This window comes from Prionailurus bengalensis, chromosome D1 (assembly GCF_016509475.1).
Source record: "Prionailurus bengalensis isolate Pbe53 chromosome D1, Fcat_Pben_1.1_paternal_pri, whole genome shotgun sequence".
Classification (NCBI taxonomy): domain Eukaryota; kingdom Metazoa; phylum Chordata; class Mammalia; order Carnivora; family Felidae; genus Prionailurus; species Prionailurus bengalensis.
The window spans coordinates 71,914,879-71,936,031 of NC_057346.1; the positions used below are offsets into that span (position 1 = coordinate 71,914,879).

Genomic DNA, 21,153 nt, shown 5'->3' on the forward strand with positions numbered 1-21,153 from the left:
ATCTTTATCAGACTGCTTTTGGCTGTCCACTAACAAAATTTTCACTTTAAACAACAAGGACTTTATCATCTTACATAACAGGGAGGCCTAGGGGTCGGCCAGACTCCAGGGTTCGTTGATTCAGTGGCTTAGTGACCAGGGACCCAGATTTATTATTCTCTGTGTGCCAGCTTTATTCTTCCAGCTAGGTCCTCTCTTGATTGCAAGCTGGTCTCCAGCAGCAATGATGTGACGTATTTCCTTGTTCAGGTCCAATGGGAGAGATACTGTCTCCTGTGGTTCGCAGTTAAGAGGAAGAAAACTTTTTGTAGAAGCAATCCTATCATGGCTCATTGGTCTGAATTGAGTCCCATGCCTATTTCTGAACCAGTTACTAGCAGTTCGAGTGAAATTATATCATCTGAAGTGGAATGGATTTTGGGAAGCAACCACTATGCCCACTACAGCGTCACATTTCCCATGCATAATCGACATGAATAACCCCACGCTGTGATGGTTATAGAGAATTAGCATGTAGACTTTCCAGATTTAGCAAATAATACAGGCTGCCCAGTTAAGTGTGAATTTCAGATAAACCATAGATACTTTCAGAGTATGAGTATGTCCCATGCAGTATTTGCTGGTCTGTGTGTCCCTGTGTTTGGTACAAAGCAAGATGGGTCAGGCAAATGTTTGATATTGGGAGATAAAAGATTGTAGGGATTCATGGTGAGCTTGGGACATTTGACTAAGTCCTGTACTACTTGTGTGAGGGCAGTGGAGTGTAAACCGGTTCAAAAAGGAGAGGAGGGTTAGGGGGCCTTCCCTCCATAGCTGCCTTGGCTCCTTGTGGCCTGGATCTGAGAGCAAAAGTGATTGCACCTTCTCTCTAAGGACATCTGTTGACCCCATCCTGCCCTCTCTTTTTCCAGGGTCACAACCACTGTGGGCAGGCTTTGCTGCAGATTGGGATCAACATGATGGCGTTGCCTGGAGGCCGCCACCTGGACTCCATCCCTCTGCCGGGTCAGCGGTAAGTCCCATAGGTGTCTCTTAAGGCCAGGCCTGCTCTATCTGGCCAATGGCTGAGGCCCAGCTCCAGGATCTTGAGGCTGCAGGTGGCTCCACCTCTCCATGCACTGTCCTGGGGTGGAAGCTTAAGACAAAGCATTGGGGATGCTATGTTCACTCAGCAAATACTGATGCAAGTGGGCCCTGAGACATGAAGGAAACAGGCATGTCTAGTCCCCCAAGGGACGGTCTCCTTAAGATACAGGCAGACAATGAAACATTTTTAAAAATTTTTTTTTAACGTTTATTTATTTTTGAGACAGAGAGAGACAGAGCATGAACGGGGGAGGGTCAGCGAGAAGGAGACACAGAATCTGAAACAGGCTTCAGGCTCTGAGTTGTCAGCACAGAGCCCGACGCAGGGCTCAAACTCACGGACCATGAGATCATGACCTGAGCCGAAGTCGGCCGCTTAACCGACTGAGCCACCCAGGCGCCCCATGTGTGTTGCTTTTAAAATCAGAAAAAAATAATGAGTATTTGCTAAAAGTCTACTGGTACTGGGTTAACTCCTTTGAGGCCATCATTACAAGGGAGTATACGGGTGTGACATGTATCTCATGCACGCTACTTAGAATGGAAAACACTGTTAGAGATGTAGTTAGGACTTTTCTGTGCAGGCTAACGTAGAGAATAAGGGATCACCTGGGGGGCCAAATATCTTTCCACACAGTGTGTCTTAGGCAGAGCTCAGGGATCGTGAGGTGCAAACCTGTTGGGATACGTGTATGTTGGAGTGGCTGATGGCCTTTGAATTCATGACTGCTTCCTTTCAAAGCCAGGTTCTTCCTCTCACTAGCTGTGTGGCCTTGTGCAAGTTCTCGAATCCTGTCAGACCCCCAGTTCCCTCACGTATAAAATGGGTAAAAATAGTACCTATTTCATAGGGTTAACGTGTGAATTGACTGAGTTGCTATGTGCAAAGTGTCTCACTCAGGGAAAGCTGCATAGGGGGCCTGTTGTTTATTGAGTGCCTACTCCATGTCAGAGGTCCGCTGTGGCTCTACATGAGGGTGATCTCAGGCAAGTCTTCTAGAAATCCTTTCCCTGACCCCTCTTGGCAAATGACCTCGGTGAGAAAATCCAAAATTATCAACAGACACTCCCAGCAGCTTAATATTTTAAGCCGGGAGAAAGTGGAGCTATTCTAGATGAAGTGTTCATAGTCTTTCTGGCTGCTGTCCACATCAGGCAGTAGCTCGGTACCCGTGAGCCAGGTGGGCAGAAACAGCTCTGGCGATATGTTGGTTGGTAAGCACCTGGGGAGCTTCCCAGGTGTAATCTGAAACCAGCCTCTGTAATCAAAGGGCAGAGAGAGACCAAAGAAGGAGGCGGGCCACCCAGATTGGTGGGCAGCAGGTTACACAGGCAAGGGAACTTATATATGAGGCTTGTCTTCAGCCGCCGCAAGATGTGTAGATTCCGCACCTGCCGCAAAATCTTAAAAGTGTATATGGAGGCCTTAAGTGGGTTCAGTTGAGTATACTACCCAGACAGTCTCAGCACCACATCACTATCTCAAGGTTGTGTCCCGAGGGCAGCCTCTAGGAGGGGGAAGGCAAGTGGAATGCACATTCCAAGGACAGGGGAGGGGGTGAGGAGCCTCGGGTGGCTGGGGTCCAGTGCACGGGTGAACCGATGGCCACGTCCTTTTGATAACCTCATCTAACACAATAGGGCTTTGGGACACCTCCTCAGAGCCTCCTGGGTCCTGGGACAGTCAGACCGGAGAGCCTGTGCTGGGGCTGGGGAAGCTGCTGTCACAGGGCAGTTTAGGATTGTGTGGGAGTCAGGACTGCCTCAACTTATCTTGGTTCTGCTGCATATTAGTTATAACCTCAGGGTTCAGCTTTCTTCGTCTATGAAGTGGGCATGTTTATACTTACATCATTGAGTTGTAATGAGAATTTAAGATAATATGTCGAATGCATCCTGCCTGCACACAGGAACTGCTAGAACCTCTTCAGATAAAGACTAGGTCCCTGGTCTAGAGAATGTGGGGCAAAGGTAGATCAGACCCTGGCACCCTTTCAGCCTCTGGGGACCACTGTCTCTCTCCGTCACACCTCCAATTGCCTCAGAAGCTTTAAGGATAAAAGGAAATTAAATTACATGAAAATGATTTAGAAGTTACATTACTCTTCTTTTTGGAGGCAGGCTAGGGTTTCTAACTGATGTTTTACACATATATCTTGGGAGGAGAGCCCCGGACTAACATGACCCCAAGAGTTCTGGCTGGACACAAATCTACAACGTGAGAAGGGGTTTGCTTAGAATGTCTTCAGCCCTAAAGTTCTGATAGGGCAGGGTGGGCTGCAGAGAGAAGGTGGTATTTCCTTTAATGTATTCATAGCCTGGCATTGCCGGAATATTAGGGGAACACAATCCCTGGGCCCTACCAGCCTATTAATTGTGTGCATGGGCCATGTTCGTGAAGAAGGCTTATGTGTCTTTACAGGATGTCAGAGGGGTTAATTTATCCAATCTGATGCTGCATTGTGGACAGATAATAGCAGCACCTCTTCTTTCCTCTTGTTCCAAGCTATAGAGGCCTCTTTAGTGGGGAATAACACCATGGTTATTGTCCCCAGACAAATAATTAATGCTGGATAATTGACTTCTCTCTGTCGTGTTTCATTGAAACTGAACTTCACTCTGAAGTGCCATTCATTGTTCACTTCAATGTGCAAAATAAACAAATACCGACAAGATGCGTGAGATCATCCAGCAGCTTGGGTGAATCATAGGGGTTAGGCCTTTGGTATTTGAGACCCTTATGAGTAAATAGCATTAAAAAAAAAAAAAGGCTTATCTAGGTGTGGGCTCCAGGTCAGGGGCTGGGATCCCATGCCAACTTGGCATGGACAATAGGAGAGGGAATGTCAGGGTTCTCAACTCCAACTACATCTCCTGGAAAGCTTTCATATTTAAAAATAATAAAATAAGCCAGAGAACAAAACCCTCCTCTTGGAAACTTGAATGTGGGTCTAAGTGGTTGGAAACATATAGGCCTTGGTATCAGACTTGGGCTTGAGTCCCAGCTCCATTTCCTACCAACCGTGTGACCTTGGCTCCCGCCGAACGTGCCCGCCAGACGGCACACATGTGTGCTGATTATTATCTCTATATTGCAAGTGATGGGCCACAGGTTGGGTTCTCTGGGAAGCAGCCTTTGGGACAGAGTTGAGAGTTGAGAGTGGCTATTAGGGAGTGCCTTTGGGACCAGCACTCAGGGAAGGGAGAAGACAGAAGCAGGACCAGGTGGAGGAAGAAGACTTGAGTGACTTCAGCTACCCTCACAGGGAGCCTGGGAATCACAGTTTTGTTCATTGTACAGGGTGGCCAGGGTCTTCAAATCCCACTTGATATGTCTTTTGAGTGGGGAGCCTTGGGCCAGGGTATGACCTTAGGTGAGGTGGCTCTGAGACAGTCTGAAGGCCTGGCGGCTGGAGGCTGTTAGCTAGTGATACTCCCAGCAGCTGGGGACAACACGTCCTTCCTTAAAGGGGAACCTGAGCAGCACATACATCTGCCCCATGAGGAAACTAAGGCTTGCGGAGGTTAAGGTACTTGCCCTGGGTCAGCTTTAAGGAACGGAGCTTGGATAGATGTTCCCAGATGGTGCTTGGGCCTGAGTGCTGGCCAATACTCTATCCAGTCTGTCTTTTCCACCGTGTTCTTGGGGGCTTCACACGAACAAGCCATGCACTCATTCATTCACACTACTCAATCCAGGTAGTTGTTTACTCATTAGCTTTCAACAAAATTTTTCTACACATATGTACTGAGTGAAGATCAGGTTCCTTGTACGACGCTTGGGTGCTTAAGGACATGTTGGTGACCAGACTGGGCATGTTCTCACCTGGTTTCCTTTCAGCCTGGAGTCTGAGAGGAGCCAGTATGGGTGTGGCTACAGCTAATGGCAGGCAGCCTCCCCGATAGCCCCTGGCCTGTTGGCAAGGGGTGTCCAGCTGGAGGCCACCGCAGGCCAGCCTGTCTCCAAGCAGATAATGGCTTACATATGTGCACCCCTGGTCTGTGGCTGCTTTTCTGCTGCTGGCCTGTTTTCTGTGCCTGCGGTGAAATGTGCAGACTGTAATTGTCAATGGGATAATTGGATATTTTTCTGTTGTTTAAATAGAAAGGAAGGCCAATCACAGTTAGAATCGAATTCCCTCACTTCTCTCGTCTCCCAAGAGAAATCCACAGGAACACAGGCGTGACCTTGAGAAGGCAGAGGGACAGTGATTCAATAGTTATTTTTAGGGCGAGAGATTGGGTTTAAATTCCCATACAGTGCCGGGAACTGGGATCATAGAACCATCGAATGTTACTGCTGGGAGTTACCTAGAGCTCATCTGTCATCCTCATAAGATGGGGAAACAGAGGCCCAGAGAAGGGAATGGAGCTGTCAAAAGACTCTTCAGTCCCCTACCCACCCATTTGTGGAGTCCTGCCTTTTCTGAGCTGTTCCTTATGCTGTTTCTAGAAGAGCTGTGTCCGAGCTCCAGGGGAATTCTCATGTGGCAGTGATCAGTAGTAGACCCCAACTTCATTCATCCACTCATTCAAATGAGATTTACTTTGGACTGAGAATTTACACAACCCAGGCCCTGGGTTGTGGGGTGATGATTTATGTAAATGCCATTACCTTTCTCAATGATGAATGTCCCAAGGGCCAAATTAATTTCTGACTCATATTTGTGCTCCTGTGATTAGAGTGTACACAGTAGGAGCTCAATAAGTGGTTGTTGAATGAATAAATGTTTAATGTTTGATGAGTGAATGACGAATCGCTGAGGAGCCTCAGGTGACTATTAGAAATTAATTCGATAGCTTGGATTTTGTTCCTTTCCCCAAGGCACTCCAGTCTTCAGCAAACTCTTCATTCTTTTTGGTAGAAAGTTGCTGCTTGGAGGGAGAGTAAGCTAGTTTTATCTTGATTAATTTAAATCCTCTTTCTGAGTTCAAGCCAAAGATTTAATTGTTTGATGGAATCAGAGAGCTGGAGAGACATTTTTTTTTTCTTCTAAAGACAAGTAACTTTAGTCTTTGGTTTTATGTTCACTGGAAAAAAAAAGTCCACAGTTTCATCATTAAATCTCTTACGGGAGAACCCAGTGCAGTGAGGAACATGGACTAGAAACCAGAGGCTGCCCTCTTGTCCTTTATCCCCTCCCTTCCTCTTTCCTTCTTTCCTTCTTTCCTTCTTTCTTTCCTTCCTTCCTTCCTTCCTTCCTTCCTTCCTTCCTTCCTTCCTTCCTTCTTTCCTTCCTTCCCTCTCTCCCTCCCTCCCTCCCTCTCTCCCTCCCTCCCAGTCCTGGATGTATACTAACCTTCTGTGTGTTCTTGGACAATCTTTCTCCCTCTCTGAGCTTTAGTTTCTTCATATGAGGATGAAGAGGTAGGCAAAAGTTTCCCCAAGGACCCTTCCAGCTCTAATATTCTAGGAGTTTGTGAATGAGTTTTGGAGAGTCTGTTCCCTTTGCTGGACAAAACTATCACACGTTAGAGCCTAGGACTGGGAAAGCAGTCCCATTGACCAAGGCAAGGTCTTCTCATTCCTTCCTATGAAATGCACAAGAGGTCTAGTGTTTTCCTTGAAGCCGGGATGGACACTGCAAGGCGCCCTAGCTTAGGAACCCCTTTCAGCATCTAAGGGTGTGCCCCATTTGGATTTTATGGAAGCCCTTGGTATATCTAGGAGAAATGTTCTATAGGGGGAATAGGGTGCCCTGCTTTGGTGGGATGTAATACAGATAAATCCATGAATCTCAGAACTCCAACATTTGAATAATTTGAATTCCTTGTTTTTGATTCCACCTCCACTTCTCCAGATTACACTTAGAACTTGCCATTTTCCCAGCATGTGGCTCCATGCCTCCACTGCTTTGTGCATGCTGTTTCTTCTGTCAGAAACCCTAGCATCTTCCAACTCTGATTCCTCTCCTGGGGCACTCGAAGGCACCCGTCCAGTGTTGGCCTGGGGAGCTTTGTCAGATATCATAGCTTGGACTAAGCCTCCCTTCTCTCTGCTCCCATGATTCTTTCTGCTGACCTCAAAATGCCATGTGGAGCCCAATGAGCCATAATTGCTTCTTTACGGCCATTCATTTACTCATTCAGTAAATGCTTATTGGTGCCTTTGAAGTGCCAGGCATGGTGCTGGGGGCAGAGAATGTGTCAGTGTGCAAGAGAAGGTCCTGCCCTCTTGGAGATTCTCCTCTAACCAACCCCTCTGTAATCCCAGCACCCAGCCAAGTTCCTGGCACATTAAGGTACACAGTAAAGTTTGGAGGCCATTACCAAGTATTCTTGGCATATGGTAAAGTGTTCTTTTGCACAGAACTCTCCACATAGCAGGTAGAATAGAGTAGGGCAGGGAAATCCAAATATCCAGACTTTGAAGGAATAAAGTTCCATTCTAACTGAAAAGAGATTGAAATGAGCCAACCACAGTGTAGGCATAGATCTCCGTAAACTATCAACCCCTGGGGTTTGGGGGAATGCTGGATGCCAGGGCTGTAGGATTAGCTGGGGATGAGGAACTGGTACCAGCAGCTGGGGGCCATGGTGTGGGTCTGCTGAGCTGAGAAAAATTGTTCCCTTTGGCATCTGAAGGGTCAGGCACAGTTACCTTTCCCCAGTGATGGGCTTTGATGAATGAAGGGGGCAATCTAAGAGACCAAAGCAGAAGCGCAGGGCAAGGAGGGGTGGGAGAGGACCCCTTTGTGGCCTGAAGTCCTGAGAGGGTCACTCCTCACCCTGTGTGCATGTCTCCCTGGCTTCTCAGCTCTGGTAGTATTTCTGGTGCAAACCTGTCAGACATATGTGATGAAGGGGCCACTGGGCCAGGGGTTCTGTCCTGAATTTAAACAACACACACCCAATTTTCTCCCAGAAAGAAATGTGACAAGGGTCTGAAAAACAATCAGACACGCCACAGTGTTTAAATGATTATAAGCTTTAAAAAGTATCGATATGTCACGTAAGGGCAGTCTAACCATAGCAGAGAGGGCCCTGGCTGTGCATTTTAGGGTTTGAATCTCAGCTCATTTGCTAAAGACCTCAAAGACCATAGCATAATTGTTAAGAGCAAGGCTCTGGTCTCAGATTGCCTAGATTCTTATTTCTACTTGTCCACTGTGTAACCTTGGCCAAGTCACTTAACCTCCCAAATTTCAGTTATGTGGACCTCATGGGATTATTTTGAAGGTTAAGTGAACAATTAAGATGGAATCAGGCCCTTAGCACAGTGCCCAGAATGTAATAAACACTTGATCAATGTTAGCTTTATTATCACTATTAGTGTGAGGTCTTAGACAAATGTGATGATTCGAAGCCTGTGTCTACATCCATAAAATGGGGATGGTAATCTCCAGCCATCGGAGTGCTGTTAAGGGCTGAAGGAGGGAGTGCTTGGTACATTGAAGGTGCTCTGTTGTCAATAAACCTCCCTGCTTGCTGTGTGGGTAGTTAATTCCCTCTGACTTTAGAATGAATATTTTAGGGGTCTCATTGTTTTCACACTGGCAGTTTCTTGGTACAAGACTATGCTGTACCCTTCCCCTGTTCCCACCTCCACCCTGGATAATTCCAGCTTAAAAAAAAGAATCATCCTACCAGTACCCTGGTATGTAGAGATGATTGTGGTTACCTCTGGCTCTGTGTCTGGAATCTGCCAGACTGCAGAAAGCCCAGATTTTAGGTCTTGGTCACCTTCTTCCAGATGTCCAGGAAAGCTGCCATCGGAGAGTAAGAGGGTTACTCAGGGAGTAGGCATCTGTTTCTCTCAGAGGCTCTGATGAGAACTGGGCGGGCACCGGGAGCCCCATTCACTGTGTGGGATGCCCTCCCTGCCCCAGGCATGGGGGCAGTCTTGACAGCATCAGGCTCAGATTCCAGTTCACAATGGAGACTGAGAAAATCCAACCCTAGTCCTGGTCCCTGGCCCCTCAGGCTCCTTGGCCAGAGCCCCTAACGTGTCCTGACTGTGGTGGTTTTCCACCATGAAGGGAATGTGACTCATTGCCAGTCCATCTGCTTTGACCTTAATTTTCAATTCCTTTCCTCTGTGTGAGTAATCAGATCAGTCGTCTGTACTTGCAAAGGAAAGATTTCATGCATAGGGGAATGGCAGCTCAAAGTTCATGGCTGAGGACGGTTGAACCCTGGGAGCTGCAAGGTTCGGGGACAGCAGGCAGTCCCCACCACACAACGAGAGCTGCCCTGTTTAGCCAGCCGTTCTATGCTGGGGTCAATCAGCAAATCCAAGAGGGGAGGTGGAGCCCAGGGAACCAGAGAGCTAATGACAGGGAGTCAGGCGAGCTCTGCAATTACGGGATGCTCGACTCTAACACAGGCCAAACCTTAATGAGCTGCAGTCCTTAGACTCTAAAATTGAGAAGAGGAGCTCATTATGTGGCGGCACAGTGGCCGCGGCTGGGAGTGGACCGACTTGTGGCGGGGGCCGGGTTCACTGGGCCTCGTCTCCTCCCTGGCAAAGCGTAGGGCCTCTTTGATGGACCTCTCTGCAGGGCCTGCCCCCCCACATCTGCTGTGACCTTGTGTACCCCACTTGTCATCCTCTCCTAAAACCAAACAAAATGAGAACTAGCTCTTTGCTCGATGGGTTTTCTATCTCAGCCAGGGAAGCACCGGTCGCCCAGGCCTCCTGCCACCCAGGAGCCCGCATTGCCTTCCCTCCTTCACTTCACCCTCACATCCTCTCATCTCCCTCCCAGACCTCCCACTTCTTTCTCTCCGGCATCACTGCCAAGTTCAGGCTTCTATCTTCTTGCTGTTTTATGCCTACCGTCTCCTGGTAGGTCAGCCTTCTGTCTAGTAGTTCACTTTGCTCTGGTCCAGTTTTCTACTGACTCTCTGCACAGTTATGTCACTGTCCTGCTCTACAGTGTTTTCAGTGGCTCCACATTGTCTTTAGGATTAAACCCAAATTCTGAATCAAGTTAGGGTCTTTGATCACCTGACCCTTCCCTTCCCAGCCACTCCCTCAACCCCCCCCCCCCCCATGCTTGAATCCAGTGAAACTCCTTGTTTCTATCTCTATTTTTATGCCTCTAGGCTTTTCCAACAGTCTTTTTGCCCTTGTCATCCTGGCCTGCTCCTCTTCTCTAAGAACCAGGGCAAATGTCATTTCCTTTGTGTACATATTCCCAGGCCAAGTCAGGCCCTCTGTCTCCTGTGGTCCTCGGCTGTCCTGCTCACAGCTTCTTGATGGCTTTGTGATGGCAATGTGCTATTTAGTTGATAAGAGCAGAGACTCTAGACTCGAGAGACTTGGTCTGAGTAATGGCTCGCCCAGTTCCTACCATATGACTCTCCTCACAGAAGTCTGCCTGTCTGTGAAAGGAGGCAATAATAATTTTCTCTCTCCAGTTAGTGGGGAGGATTAAGAGAGATAATACATGGAGAGGGCTTACAGCACTGCCTGGCTCGTTGCACGTTGGCTACTGTTGAAATGACTACGAGGTTTCCTGGTGCTTTCTTGCCTGTTCGGGGTCTTAGCTGAGCTCCGTGAGTGCTGGAATTTTCTCTTGGTTGGCTTTGTCCTCAGCTCCTAGAACAGGCTGGTGAGCAGGTACACAGAAAATGCTGGGACATCAGGGCTCCAGGCCTGGCCCCATCATGCGCTGGCTGTGGAACTTGATGGGACAGGCAACTTCTGGCCTCTACCTCTAGGGGCGCTGTAGGAGGGCAGCCCCGTCAGTGCAGCCTGAGGTGAAGGATCTTTGGTTCTCACTCGGCCCACAACTGGGGATAGAGAACCTTGGTCAGAGCCCGAGGCTTGGGGGTGGGAGCAAGGGTGTGGTGGAGGAGAGGAGCCCTAGTGGTGGGGACTGGAGGCCGTTGAGTCTATGGAGGCTTGCCCGTAGTGTAGACCGGCTCTTGGAAACCCTCTAGTGGTGCTTTTCTACTGTCACCGGCACTTCCAAGCACTATCAGAGGTACCCGGATGGCACCTGACACATTCCATCTGTGAATTCTCCTAAACGTTCCACTTTGGCAGATGAAAAGACTCTCCTTAGAGGAAGCGAACAGAATGGGAAAGACAAAGCTCAACCCTTTTCAGTCTATGCATCAGGTTCTGTGTGATAGCCATGAAGGCTGAGGGCAGACTAAAGCTGAGTTCTTCTGCGTGAGAATGCATGTATAATTACTACCTGACAGTGCTAAGCGTGCCGTTTGGACAGGGCATGGCCTTTCCTAGAGTCTAGAGTAGCACTTAAGCATGTGGGGTCTGGCGTGTGATGGGCTGGGTCAGAGCGCGGCTCTGCCACTTACAAGCAGGGCGATGTCACATAGTTCACTTTCCCTCTCCAAGCTTTCGTTTCTTCAACTGTAAAAATAAGACAGTAAGAACCCCCTCCTCCTAGGGGCATTATGAGAAATAAATAAGATAATGCACCTGAAGCCATCCACATGAGAGATGACACGAAGCCCAGCCTCGGTAAAGGTTGGCGATAATGATTACCGGTTTCATCTCGACTCTCACAAGCCAGTGAGGCAGGACGGTGGTACCAGTTAATGTTATTCCCATTTCCTGCTTCGTTCAGTGCCACACACATATGCCGAGCATCCCGTCCTCAGCGTATCCGGTCCACTGCTCGGGGTGACATGGAGGGAGCACATGACGGATGCGAGCCCTGCCCTTATAGTCTGGTGAATGAAGCAGATATTAATAGTCCAGCAGTGAAACAGTTGAGACCTGCATCACAATGGGGGGAAAGATGGGGTACAACAGACACGGGGGGCACAAGCGCATCTAGGAGTCAGAGAAACCTACTTCAGCAGAGACAGAGAGATTTTAAGGATGTGGATGTGGAGCCATCAGCAAGGTGAAGAGGAGATGGGGAGAAAGGGGCCAGCATGTGCAAAGGCTGGGAGGCCAGAAGTCACAGCAGAGGGAGTGAAAGAACTAAGTGTGGCTGGGACGGTGGTTAGGACTGAGGGGGAAAGCAGGTCAGGGAACTGTGCCCTCCGGAGGGCAAATGCCATGTGCAAAGGTGCAAGGCTATTAGAACACGGGTGATGGCGTCTCATGAGGTGTTCTTGGTGTTAGTACCGTCCTACTGGCTCTCCTACGTACACTGGCCATGCTTATACACATGTGTATCCTTTTAAGAGGTTAAGAAATGAGTCATTCCTTAGTTAACGAAAGGCCAGGGACTGTTAATTAGCAACCCCCCCCCCCATCCCTCAGGAGACATCTAAAATGCCTGCATTTGACAGAGTTAACAAGATGGGCTCTGACTCATCAGGAGTGGGCAGCTGTCAAATGAACATATTGGCTTATTGGATTGGAAACAGTTACCTGGAGCCAAATTCAAGTTCCTTGGCTTTCTGAAACAGAAAGAACAATGCACCCCACTGGGGTCCTGGAAAGACTGGGAATAGGTGACAGCACAGGCTTTGGAGTTAGCAGACCTGGAGGGAAGTCAAGGTTCTGCCATTGACAAGCTGTAGGAATTAATGTGAGCCTCAGTTTTCCCTCCTCTGTGAAATGGGGATACGAAATAGTGTTTCTGTGAATACAAGACCAAGATTGTACGTGCAAGCACTTGATATGTGCTCGGCTCACACAAGGTACTCAATAAAGTTTTCTTTATAGCATGCTTGAAGTATGCTAGATTTTTTTTTAAGTTGATCGTTTTAGAGTGGTCAGATCTCTTCCCTGCCTTAAAACCCTCCAAGAGATTGATGGAAGGCCACAACCTGGAGAAATGGATGGGCCAAAGTGACTACAGTAGCATTATCTATGCCCCCTTCACAAATTTTTCCTAGTTATTAGCTTTGGGGTATATTGGTAGACACCATTTCCCCTAACCCATACTTTTGGAAATATCTGAAATGTAGAATCAACTCTCTTACCATGTTATACTGGTCAGTTTAATGAACAGAAAATGCTGTGGACCACAATATATCAAAGTGGATAAGGATGAACAATGAAAGTGGGGATTTCTGGAAAACAATCTGAAAACTCTTTCCATTGCTACAGCCTGGAGCAGAAGGTCCGTGCAGAAATGGCAGAGAACACAAGAGATCATACAGGGGAAGAGAGCAGACCCAGCATAATAGGTGGGTGCAGAGGGCATTCTGCAGAGTCCCCTGCAGGGAGAGAAAGCCCCCTTCCTGGTTCTCACGTTGCCCGGATGGATCGGCTGCAAGTTAGGAATAGGACTTCTGTGAGCCTACCCAACACCATCTGCCGTGAAGGCTCTACACAGACAACGTGAACTTGGAGTAGTTGGGGATGGAGGGTTGCAGAGTGCCGACGCGCAGAAAGCAAAACACCTCAGTGTGGGATTCAGGCCGGAACGGAAGCAGGACGACGAAACCATTGGGAGATTTGGACAAGATCAGAGAAGCAACATTTCCTCTAGTCCCAAGTGGCTGGGGCTTCACCAGGGCCTTAGTGAGGAAGTTAATACCCTAACCACACTGTAAATTATTTATAGCCTGTTGCATAAATAGTTATGCTTAAATTAACTGTTTAGTAAACAGTTTACAAATCACTGCAAGGCAGAGGTTAGGTTAACTCTAAATGAATTTATGTGTTGTTTTTATTAAGACCTTAGAGAGCCTTCCAGGTTGGGTTGGAGAGAGGCATAGGGGTTTGGTGGCCCCAGCTGACATGCGGTGACAAGATTCCTTCAATGTTCAGGAAGAATTCTCCTCTTCGCCCAGAGTGAAAGAAACCTGGGGTGTTCACAGTGGCTTCCAAGGCCTTGCATGATCTAGCCTGAGTCTCTCCTCTGAGCTCATGTCCTACTAATCTTTCTTTCGCTCTAACCACGTTCATCTCCCTGCTGTTTCTCAGACAAACCAGGCATACTCCCAAGGAGGGCCTTTGCACTGCCTGGGCCCTCTGCCTGGATTTCTCAGTACCCATACTTCAGACAGCTTCGTTCTGTCACCGTTTTGAGGTTTTCGCTCATGTCTTACTTTCTCATTGAGCCTGACCACTTGTTTAAAATGGCAGTAACCTCCCTGCCTCCCCCATGACAATCTCATCCATACTTATTCTTTTCTTTTTTTAATTTTTTAAAATGTTTTATTATTTTTGAGAGAGATAGAGAGAGAGGGAGACACAGAATCCGAAGCAAGGGTTCTGAGCTGTCAGCACAGAACCTGCTGCGGGGCTTGAACCCACAAACTGTGAGATCGTGACCTGAGCCAAAGTTGGACGCTTAACTGACTGAGCCACTCAGGCACCCTTCATCCATACTTATTCTAACTCCGATAGAAGTGATCTGCTTTTAACACACCACAAACATTTTCATTTATTATATTTGTTATTACTATATTTGTTCCCCCTGCTCTAGAGGGAGAGGCAGACACGTTTGTGTTGCTCACCCATGTGTCCCAAGCAGCGAGAACAGTTCCTGTACCTAGTGGACACTAAGGAGATGTCTAGTGAGTGAACATTCATGGTGGGATTTGTGTGAGTCTGTGGGCCACATATCCTGCATGGATCCTGGGAGCACCTGGATGTTTCTGGAATGAAGTGCTACAGGAAGACAGCCCAGAGAAACGGACTGGACGCCAAAGGATAAATGGGCTCACTAAACTCAACGTGCCTCAAATTGAACTGTCTTCTGAACTTGTTTCTCCTCTCCACTCTGTGGCACAAGTGAAAAGTCTGGGGCTCAGCTTTGACTGTCCCTCTTATTCATCATTGGTGTGAATCAGCAACCGGGATCAAGGACCATCTGGAATGATTGTCCTCCAGCATCACACTGGTGTCACTTCCTTCTCCTCTCATACTCGAAAGTAATTTTGCAGAATGGAAGGTCTTCGGCTCACGCTTTATTTTTCTGCGTATTTTAAGTATGTCCTTCTACTTATTTTCTAGTATAAAGCATTGCTCTCACACACAAAAATCTGATGATAACATAATTTCCCGTCCCTTTCAAGTAACATGCACTTATTTCTAGATGCACAAAGCATTTCCTTTCTTTCTTTTTAAAAGTCCAATAATCTTAGTAGAATAGGTGTTGTATATTTCTTTTTATGTATGGAATATGGCCTTTCAATATGTAGTTCAAACAATGTTTTTTTCCCCAGGAATGTTTTCCTAACTCCTAGCCTTTCACATGTATTTTGTTGCCGTGTTTTGGGTTCCTTCCCTGGGAACTCTTATTGTATATATATTGGGTCTTATTTGCGTATCTTTAATATTTGTCACATCGTCACAAATCCTTTTAATTTCTGTCTTCATTTTTTTTTAAACTTTTATTTATTTATGCAGTAAATTTGAATTCAATTCTTTTTTAAAAATTTTTTTTTACTGTTTATTCATTTTTGAGACAGAGACAGAGTATGAGTCTGGGAGGGGCAGAGAGAGAGAGAGAGGGAGACACAGAATCTGAAGCAGGCTCCAGGCTCCGAGCTGTCAGCACAGAGCCTGATGTGGGGCTTGAACTCATAGACTGTGAGATCATGAGCTGAGCTGAAGTCAGACCCTTAACCGACTGAGCCACCCAGGCACCCCGTCTTCATTTTCTTTTAATTTAAAACATTTTTGTTTCTTTTTTGCATTTGATTTTCGTAAGGCATTATCTCATGTTTTCGTCTTGTGTAGTCTTTGTTTCTAAAATGACATTTTCTTTTTGTTTCTAATTCTTTTCTTAGTTAAGATAGCTGAGGTTTCATGCTTCTCTTTCACATCTTATATCATTTTTTAAAATGTTAAGCTTATTTTGAAATCGTGTATACATTTTAGTTTCCTTCTGTTTTGTGAGTACATTTTCCTGGAATTTTCCCATTGTAGGGATATTATTTTGTTAGTTCTTCTCTTTTGAAAATAACCATGCATGGGCTGAGACCTGAATAATTTTTGCGTTGCTCATTTTTATGTGAAATTAGTTGGCATGCACTTTGCGAGGGAGGCGGGGTTCAGGAAAGCTGTTCTAAATCCATCGACCTCCATCCTCTTCTGTTTCCGTGTCGGGTTCAAAGTAGGGTGCTCTGCTTTTCCCAGAGTTCCTGGCTCTCCTTCCGCCTCCTACACGGATCTGAATGAACATCTCTCGCCTTTGTCTCTGAGGCCTTTGTCCTGCCCAGTTTTGATTTTGCCCCCAGAAGTTTCTTCTCCACATGGCACTTCTTCGTTGTAGAAGAGATTCCTGTTGGGCTGTTTTTGAGAGTTCCTAGTAGGCACCTTGCATGCACTTGCTACTGGAGAGGGAAATCCCCTTCAGGTTTCAGCCACTCTTCTGGAATTGGCATGCTGTGCTTTCCAATAAATATCCTGCGGGCTCTGGTCTCTCATATTCATCAAACGCTATCTTATTGGGTCCTCCTTTTTCCTCTTGTACAGATGATACCAAGAAGGTCTTGTGGCTGTTAGTGTTTGGTCCCCAGCTGCTGATATTTTGAGGTTTGCGGGGATATTTTTATCATCCAGTGTTTATCCAAAGGGTTTTGGTTTTGTTATCTTTGTTGTCCTGTCAATTTTTCACGTGGGGATTTAGAGAGATCTAAAAACTGCTGTCACGGGGCGCCTGGGTGGCTCAGTCGGTTCAGCGTCCGACTTCGGCTCAGGTCATGATCTCAACGGTTTGTGGGTTTGAGCCCCGGGTCTGCTTCAGATTTTGTGTCTTCCTCTCTCTCTGCCCCTCCCTCACTCATCCTCTGTCCTCTCAAAAATAAATAGACGTTAAAAAAAGTTAAAAACTGCTGTCACTACTGCCATCTTACCAGAATTTTCTTTATTTCTCTACTTTTAAGTAATTAAGTTCTGATGATACAGCTGCTTTAATTGAAACTGCTCTAATAAGAACTAACACATGTGATACTTCCTGTCGGACATTATTCTCAGCGCACATACACACATATATTTGCACGTATGCATGTATATGTACGTGTACCCGTCCACTTCACTTCATAATCACAGAAAGCCTGGGGGCGCGGTGCTGTTACCATTTCCTTTCCACCATTGAGGAAACTGAAGCCCAGAGAGGTTATGTGACTTGCCCAAAGTTATGCGGGTAGCAAGTGACTGCTCTGGGATTTAATCCAGGCAGTCCGGCTCCAGAGTTCATGCTGTCATGGGAACAGTGATGCCCAACAGAAGCTACATGATGCTTAGGAGACCCAGTGGCATGCCTGGCTCTGATGGTGGCACGATGGTATCTAGAAGATGCAGCAGGAAGAGACTGAGTGGTGGCTGTGACCAGCCTGAGTTGTCTGGTGGAGTCAGCATGATGACACCCAGAAGGAAAGGTAGCCACGCTGGGTGGGCCTGGCAGGACCTGACAGCCAGAGTAACACTCTGTGTAACGGTGCTAACAGAAGAAAAGATGATAGATTTGGGGGAGAATCTACAGTTGACTTTTGAACAATGCAGGGGTAAGGGGCACTGACCCCCCCCACAGTTGAAAATCTGCATATAAATTTGACCCCTCCAAGACTTGTTAACAGCTTAATTGACTGAAAATCTTCCTGATAACATAAAGCTGACTAACACATAATTTGTACATTATATATATCATATGCTATATTCTTACAATAAACTAGGGAAGAGAAAATGTTATTAGGAAAATTATGAGGAAGAGAAAATACATTTACAGTACTGTGTTGTAAAAAAAAAATCCACATTTAAATGGACCTGTGCAGTCCAAATCTGGGTTGTTCAAGGGTCAAGTGTATAGGAGATGAGCAGTGGGGATGTATGGCGCATGGTGTTGGGATGAGAATGTGGGTGGGTTATGTTTATTTATGTTTGTCTCTCCTCTTAGATGGTGTGAGTGTCCTAAGGGCGGGGTTCACCGGCACAAAGCCTGGCACATGGTCAACATCAGTAGTGTTTCAATGAATCTGGTTGAGCAGGGATTGTCTGAGAGGTACTACTTACTGTTTTAAGCCTTACTGAACTGGGTGAGAATATTTTGTTTGTTACTGGTGTCATATGGGGACAGGCACTTCCCGAAAGAGCTAGGATCTCCCTTTAGCCACACCCCCAGAGCTTGAGTGTATATATATCCACACCTTACCATTTGCCTGCAAGTTCTGAGAACTGGGACTGTGGTTACTAAGGGTCCAAGCTTTATGCAACTAGAGCACTGCTCAGTGGAATATTGTAATGTTTGTAAAATGACTTGTGCAGAAGATTTCTCTGCTTCTACTGACACCTGCTTCAAGTATTTCTTTATATTTCAATTTATTTTAGTTTAGTTCTTTGAGAGAGAGACAGAGACAGAGAGAGAGAGAGGGAGACACCAGGGGGAGGACAGAGAGAGAGAATCCCAAGCAGGCTTCATGCTGACAGTACGGGGCTTGATCTCACAGACCGTGAGATCATGACCTGAGCAAAAATCAAAATTCAGACACTTAACCAGCAGAGCCACCCAGGCACCCCTCAAGTATTTCTATTTAAAACAAAAATTTTTATCATGGTGTCTTTTGTGGAATGTACTAAGCCAAGTCTTAAACTGTACCTCATTACGGGGAACTCACCTATGCTTTGCCTGACGTACCAGCCAAAGATAGAATCCACATCTCCCGAAATGTAATCCAGAACAGAGGACTGGGTGAGTTCAGGGGGTTCTTATGTTCCAGGCCAGAGCACTCATGCCCATCTTATAACACCCCAATAAGTTCAGGAAATATCCCCAGCTGGTGTGGCAAGGCTTACAATCCATGTTTCCCAGGCAGTTTCTGGTTTGCTTGATTGGTAAATATTTACTGATTCATACTATGTGTCAGGCCTTGTGCTGAGTGCTGGTGATCCTGAGCTAAGTTAGTACCTGCCTTTGAGGACATCTCAAAGTTGGTGGGAGACAGGGACTGGTGGAGGAACTGTAGAGTGTGGCCAGTAGGGAGATAGGCTTTGGAATCGGGTTGCCTGCGGGGAGCTCTGGCTCTCTTAAGTCATGTAAGTCTTCTGCACCTCTGTATTTTCATCTGTAAAGTGGAGACAAGGAAAAAGTACACTTAATCAAGTTATTGTGAGAATAAAATAATGCATGATAATTGCACAACCCTTGGGGGTACTCTAAGGGTCCAATAAATACTAATTATTATTACTAGTGGTTTTTGTTTACCTTCCCTTTTCTTCTGCCTTCTGAGCTGCTATGTATGTATGTACGTAAGTGTGTGTGTGTGCGTGTGTGTGTGTGTGTGTATATACATATATATATATATATTTTTTTTTTTTTCCAAACACAATTGTATTATCATCCCAATGGTTTAGTTATAACTTGGGCAGCTTGGGTACAAAGCATACTGGATAAAGTCAGGCTGGGTGGGAGGCATATACTTGTCTTGAGCAGCCAGCCCACTTTCCCTTCCACCTGCTAGGGGTCCAAACCTCTTGATGTCCTCCCAGCCCTGTTGGACTTGGCCCTGGACCTAAGGGGCCTGCTTGATGCTGGATGGGGTTAAGAGGAGGCAGGGATCCATGGGCTTGCTAATCTTCTCAGTTTATTCTTCTCAGTATGTTTGTTTGGTCCTTGGGGGAGAAAGAGGAGGTATCTGTTTAAACAATCTTTAGAAATGGAAGTTATTTTAAGTCCATTCTTAAAGAAAACCAGATTCTGCTTTCCCCAAAGGCGCCCCTGTCTGTCCTCATCTCTGTGGCTGTCACCCTGGAAGGCGGCTTCTGCAGTGGGGCAGGCTGGAGTGGGTTTGTCCTGAAAGCAGAAATCGCAGCTCTGGGTCCCAGGATCCTGGTCCACCCTCTACCACAGAGCTTTAGGCAGAGTCAGCGGCTCACAGCTCCCTTTCATCTTCCTGTTGCTCATAACCAGCCTCAGAAGTCCTTGCTTGGGAAAATTGCCCTTCCTGGGTCCCAGTGTGAAGGCTGTCTCCTCTTGCTCTCTGCTCCTCTCTGTCGACTTCTTCTTCTTCCTCCTCCTCTTCTTCTTCTTCCTCCTCCTCCTCCTCTTCTTCTTCTTCTTCTTCTCCTTCTTGTGTGTGTGTGTGTGTGTGTTTTGGTTTTGGTTTTGGTTTGATGGGTGGCCAGAGTGGGAAGCAGTAAAACAAAGGAGTTAAGGGTAGACTCTGGAGTGATAGAGATAATGTTTCAGTGTCAGAGCTACTACTTTTTCCCTGAGTGATTTTACTTCCTTGCATCTCCGTTTCCTCATCTGTAAAATGGGGACAATAATAATACTTGCTCAGACACTTGTCTTGAAGAGTAAATTAAACAACTCATGTAAAGCACTTAGCACAGTGCTCAACATGTGGAATGTACTCAATAAATTCTAGCCATTTTTACAGTAATTACTGTAGGTGTTCAAGCGTTACATGGGGGAAGGGAAGCAAAGAGAACTAACATTTTTGAACATTTCTTTATGCCACGTGATGTCCTAAGTCCTTCACATTCACCATTTGATTTAATTATCTCATCTACCTTATATGGAAGCTTCTATTATATTTTTACAGATAAAGAGATTGACGCTCAGAGAGGTTAAGAAATGTAATGAAAAGATTAATGTACGTTGTTAAAAAAAAAAAAAAAAGTCAGGATACCAGTTATCCTGGTTGGGGAGTGACCAGAAGGGGGCACAAGGGAGACTACAGGGATGCTGGTGATATTTCTTATCTGGTTCCTGGATACATGAGTGTGTTGACCTTATGAAAATTCATCAAACTGCATCTTGATATAATTTATTCATCTTTATGTACATATGTTATCTCAAAAAAATTAAGAAAAAAGAAAAAAAATCAGCAGCTGCTTGCCTTCAGCCACACAGATTATAAGCATCAGAGCCAGCTCTTTATGCCCTCCACATGTTAATGTGCAAGCCTTGTTGGCCTGGGCATTTTCTTCTGCTCAAGGCTCTTATGTAGTAGTCTGTTACAACCCAAGGAAGCTCTGGCTCAAAGCCTATTCAGGCAGCTGAGGAGGGAGCAGGATCATCATGGGCCATCTGAAGGCCTGACTCCGCCAGAGCGAATGTCCCTGAGGTAGCTAAGCACGGATGATGCGGACCCCGGAGGCCTGCCTGAGATGCACCTGTTGGTGGGCTCCAGGGCAGATCATGGGACCAACTGGAAGACAGAGCCCATCAGGTTTGCCATGCTCCTTTCACCCGAGAACAGCTTTCATCCCCTAGCCCAACTGGGGACCCCATT

General features: G+C 46.5%; 1 protein-coding gene across 1 annotated transcript in view; it reads left to right on the forward strand.

Moving 5' to 3' along the window:
- Positions 1 to 204: 204 nt before the first annotated feature.
- The window catches only part of INSC (INSC spindle orientation adaptor protein), a 90,478-nt gene continuing 69,529 nt past the window's right edge, over positions 205 to 21,153 (forward strand). Inside the window, exon 1 of the mRNA XM_043580735.1 lies at positions 205 to 1,012. Coding sequence (XP_043436670.1) covers positions 957 to 1,012 — 56 coding nt within the window. The 5' untranslated portion in view covers positions 205 to 956. The remainder of the gene's footprint in view (positions 1,013 to 21,153) is intronic.